Below are 5,237 nucleotides of genomic sequence, written 5' to 3' on the forward strand. Positions count from 1 at the left end.
TATTCTAATCGAACCATTATCGGACCTTTCAATTACAACACCAAACCCCGATTTGAATGTCTCCGTACAAATCCATATAAGCATGTGATCACGAAATTCAAACTCTTGTTCATTTTTAAATTGGTTGTCAACACCTACCTCCATCAAAATAACACATTTGACATCCGAATACACAATAGATTTTGGGAAAACATCAAAGTGCATCATATCTAATGAAAACAATAAGATCAAATACTCAAAAACAACTACCACGGAAGACTGTTGGAAAATGAAAATAGACAGAATCCAAAAATGCATTTCCGGGGGATTGCATACAGGATCCGAAAATATATTTCCGGATTAAACGCGGATTTTTTTCAGCTTCAAAACTAGATTACCGTGAACAATGAGGTTTGAAATAAACAATTTTTATCTTCAATTTCAGCTTCCTTACCTCCTTTTGATGTGATGAAACACAAGAATGAAAGTTTGGAGTAAAAATCTTGATTGAAAATGGAAGGATTTTTAGAAAGGGTTTTGAACAATAATGGGTATGAGGATTGATCATGTAGGTGGTTGTTTTATTAAAATCACGTTTGATATTTTCGAAAGTTTATCTCCGAAAAATTTTGACATGCAAATGTAACAAATTTTCAAATTTCCGCTTGTATTTCCAAAAATCCTATTGGGATGCTCAAAAAACAATAAATTAAAGATGCATCTCCGAAAAATATTGATTTTAAAATATGGTGACACTCATTTGATGCGTCATTCAGTGATGCAGAAGATCGTTCGAAGATAGATCTTCGAAATCAGAGAGGCATTTTTAAATTTTCATGATTAGAATTTCTCAATTGATTAATATGAACTACAACCAAATTCATGGTTTAGTAATTAACTAGTATATTGATATACTACTATATGCCCTTAATATATTTACATCCAAAAATTAAGTTTTAGCACTTAGAAAAAATATACATTATTTCATCTCGTTATGTTTATAATCTTTAAGTAGAATTCTAAGATTGTAACTTAATATATCTCTAGTTTGGACTTTTAGTCCTCAATATCTTTTTGAGCTATTTTTAACCTTTCACTTTTTCAATTTTTACAACTAAGTCCCACAATTTGTATTCATTTATTTGAAATCTCAAAAATTCCCTTGAATAGATATACTATTAAATATTCCCTGATTTACCAGTCAAAACTTCACTTGAAAATTACTTAGATACATTCCTCTTATAACACCCAACCAGTGGTAATGCAGAAGAACATTAAAAATAATTCAAATATTTAAATTAATTGAGAGGTGAAATATGAACAGAAACAGCATGCAGCACCTAATGCGCATGTCAACCTATTCAAAATGATCTTAACTATTCCTATAACTTGCTGATTCTAAGAACTCAATGAGAAACACAACAGTAAATAAAAAAAGAGGAAGAAAAAAACTTCATTTTATGACTCAAATTCTTGGATGGGCATGATAAAACTTCACAATATATAGCAATGGTGAATTTATGATGACTAAACAATGAAAGTATGAAACAATGTACTCTCACATCGATGAACACCGCCAATCTTTAAGGCTTAATAGCAGGACTGTATATTTTGGGAGTTAAAAAGGAATTAGGATTCTTGTATATGTTTATTTTCTGCCAAAATGTCATCCAACAATGATTCACAAGCATCTTCAAGCAAATCTAACACCTGCAAGTCCCACATAATGATAATAAGAAGATATTTCAACTAATTCACTAGACATTCGAGCTATGTAGCACCGATATTTCATATGGAAGGCGAGTCTAGTGTTCACCAGTGACACTGATATATGTGATTACATTCAATTATTTCAATTATCTCAAATTGTTTTCAGTGTGTCAAAGTCAGTGTCGTATCTATTTGTTGGTGCTTCATAGCATACCAGTGACCATATTAAATTCATTAGACCAAATAGTATGATAATTCAAGACTATCTTTGCATTGGTAAATGGTATTAAACTTTGTTCAACACAAATGAACCAAGAATCAATCAATAACCTATTATGAAGAGTGTACCTTCTCAAAGCCTTGAGGTCCACCATAGTAAGGATCTGGGACTTCAGTTTCACTGTTCTTCTTACAATATGAGCACATCAACTTAACCTGCACCATCCAAAATTCCTCATCAGCCTTATATATACAAAGCAAAATGTACAAAACACTTAGTGTTGAGTTTGTTGACAAATCGAAGCGGCATAATGCAGCAGAATTTTAACAAAATCCTTTTGTTCAGCTATATACAATTTAGCATACAAATGTTGTAAGTAGCATGGCTGCCTTTGAAGATGTGCAACATGGGGTACAACACAGATTCTCAAATTTGTCACGGTTTCACAGTGGTTAAATAGGATCTCATAATAATAGAACCCCTGATTGTTTTGTCTAGGTAGAACCATGACTAACCAACCCAGGAGGACCTCTAAAAACTTAAAGACAACTCCGGTAAGTAGTCAGTAGTCACTATAGCATTATAGCGCGATAGAATTTGAACAAACTCTTTTTTTTATTGACAGCATTACAGCAATGCCTTTGAGCTTACTCACCTTTTTGTGGGCATCATCAGGTATAGGATCTCTAAATTTCCATCTATTAAAAGCTTCCAATATGTCCTCTAAAACAAAAACAACAAGCTTCGTTACAAACAGTATACACATCAAACCAAACCGACATTAAACAAAAAAATTAAAACAAATAACCATAAGATTTAGCCCTTGTCGCTTGGATTCTGAAAAGAAAAAGAAAAAAAAAAATCCCATCAAAATTCAAATTAAAATATCTCATACCGATACCGTACCTTTGTTTTGCTTGTCCATAGCAAGAATAATATCAAATTCAACAAAATCAGATGACTTAATTGGCCTTGAACGTGAAGTTATCTCAATCCCACGTCTCTTTGATGCAGCTCTCATTCTCGGGTCAGCTTCATTACCCTTAAAAAAAAATCAATTATTTAAACAATCTCAAAAACCCCTTATAAAAAAATAACCAAAAAAAACAATTTTTAAAAATGAGATTTTTAGATATACCCACCTCATGATAATTGATTGTACCAGCAGAATCAATTCTAAACTTCGAATCAAACCCCCTTTTCTTAACCAAGTCTGTGAAAACCCCTTCCGCAGCTGGGCTTCTACAGATGTTGCCAAGACACACAAAGAGAACAGAGAATGGTTTCTGTGTTGCGTCTGTGACAGTGGAAGAAGCCATGGAAGAAGCTTGAATTGGAGAAAAGAGAGAGTTTTTGAAGGAAATGGAAAAAGGTTTTAGAGATGAATTCCTAGAATGCGTGGAAGGAACGAGGAATGAAACATTTGGGTTTGGAGAGAGGGATTGGGAACAGTGGCAAAATGGTAAATTGATAAGGTTTGTTCCTTGAGTGTATAGTGTTCTCATTTTCTTTTCCTCCCAAATCAATGGAGGAAATTTTCATTTGAAGACTACTTTATATCTTTAAGAATCTCAAAATGTTTTTAAATTCAAAAATATAGTTATCAATTGTATTTTATTTTAAAATCCAAATAAAAGCACAAGTGCTTAGAATAGAAATAATAGAAGTCACAAAACAAACAAATTTTTTTTTAAAAAAAGTTAACAATGAAATAATAAGAGATGATTTTAATCTTCTTTAGCAACAACAAGATATATGATTTTTTTACTATTGAAAAATAAAATTTATTTTTCTACCTCTATGTCTTCTTATAAATTTTTGGTGAAAATTTAAAAACATTCATAGAATTTGAAGATACATCTTCAGACGCATCTATTTTACACAAAATTGATCTCAAACGAATAAATCACTCCATTATACTTAATTTTATTATGGAGTTGCATCTTCGAAAATGCATTTAGTATATTTTAGAGATGCATATCCAAAAATAGTGTTGATACTTCAAAACTGAAACAAAGACAGTATGTGTAAGATCTAGAAACCACGACAACTTGACATTAAATTAAAACATTCAACATTACATAAATAATCATTAACATAAATTTAACATTTTATATCGTTATAAACGGGTAATTCTGGATGTTGCAACATATTGATAATATCTTCGACGAATCTTGCAATCTTTACATTCACTTCAATCGAACTCTTTGCTGAATAACGACAAAAAGTATTTGACATAACCTCTAAATCCTCATCCATCTTCAGTTTGAAGTTGATCAATTGTATCTTCCCTTCGCTGTCAAATGAGGATGAATAATACTCAAGCTTGACAACTTTTCGATTTTCTAGATATTGCAGGAGAATATTTGGATATCAAATCAGCGAGAGGTGTGTCCTCGGTGACCCTAAATTGAAATGACGACTTCTCACCATTGAAATACACAAATGCAAGGTAGGAATATGTATTCATTATTTGATTGTAGTGTGTTGTGTAGAAAATATGTGATGAGAGACACCCTATTTATACAAGTCTTTGATGATAATATTAGTAACAGTCTTATAATCATTACACATTCTCCAACTATCATCTTTTTTGGGGACTAAAATGATATGAACAACATATTGACTTAAGCTTTATCTTACCTATACTTTACTTACTAATTCTATAACTTATTTTTTTATATCTCGAGTTTGTTGCGGGTTGCTTACGTAGGCTCTCCTATTAGACAAGGAAGGTATTAAAACTAATTTAATTTTATGTTCAAGTTCTCTTCTGAATGGTAAACCAATAAACCATTTGGTATTTCTTTATAAAAACTAGCTCTCAAATTCTTAAAAAATATATCAACATAACTTGACAAATTTTGAGTGTTATAAATGTTAGATAATAAAGACACTTCTTTGAAAATTATCAAATACTAGTATATGGATTACTTGTTCGAGCTTGTTTTTTTAACCTCTTTTTTTAGCAATCAAACTCTTTTTTAGCTTTTGTTTTCTTTTTCTATCGTTTTTATATTTATTCCTAAATGGAAATTTCTTTTGAGTTGTTGTTCAGCTTTGACAATTTGATGTATCAACTCTTTCATTTCATTTCAATGTTGTGATTAATTTCCACTATGTCACTTATGTTATGATTTAAGCCATAGAGGGACCTATATATACTTGTCTCATTGTCCTCTTCCGTATTGTCCATAATTTTGACAATCTCCATCTCTTTGAAACACTCTTTAATACTCTTAAAACCTTGTGTGAGTTTTTATAATTTATCGTGCAAATATTTATGGTAATAGAACAACACAAATGTTTTCCTTGTGATTTTTTCCAT

The 5,237-nt window shown here is 31.1% G+C and overlaps 1 protein-coding gene across 1 annotated transcript; it reads right to left on the reverse strand.

Moving 5' to 3' along the window:
• Positions 1-1,408: 1,408 nt before the first annotated feature.
• On the reverse strand, positions 1,409-3,442 carry LOC131606872 (uncharacterized). Its single transcript, XM_058878968.1, has 5 exons — positions 3,052-3,442; positions 2,816-2,951; positions 2,565-2,632; positions 2,038-2,124; positions 1,409-1,689 (listed from the first exon to the last, which is right to left on the reverse strand). Exons 1-5 carry the CDS (start codon positions 3,412-3,414, stop codon positions 1,609-1,611), a joined length of 735 nt encoding a protein of 244 aa, XP_058734951.1. The 5' UTR covers positions 3,415-3,442; the 3' UTR covers positions 1,409-1,608.
• Positions 3,443-5,237: the final 1,795 nt, after the last annotated feature.

The sequence above is a fragment of the Vicia villosa genome, linkage group LG5 (assembly GCF_029867415.1).
Source record: "Vicia villosa cultivar HV-30 ecotype Madison, WI linkage group LG5, Vvil1.0, whole genome shotgun sequence".
Lineage (NCBI taxonomy): Eukaryota > Viridiplantae > Streptophyta > Magnoliopsida > Fabales > Fabaceae > Vicia > Vicia villosa.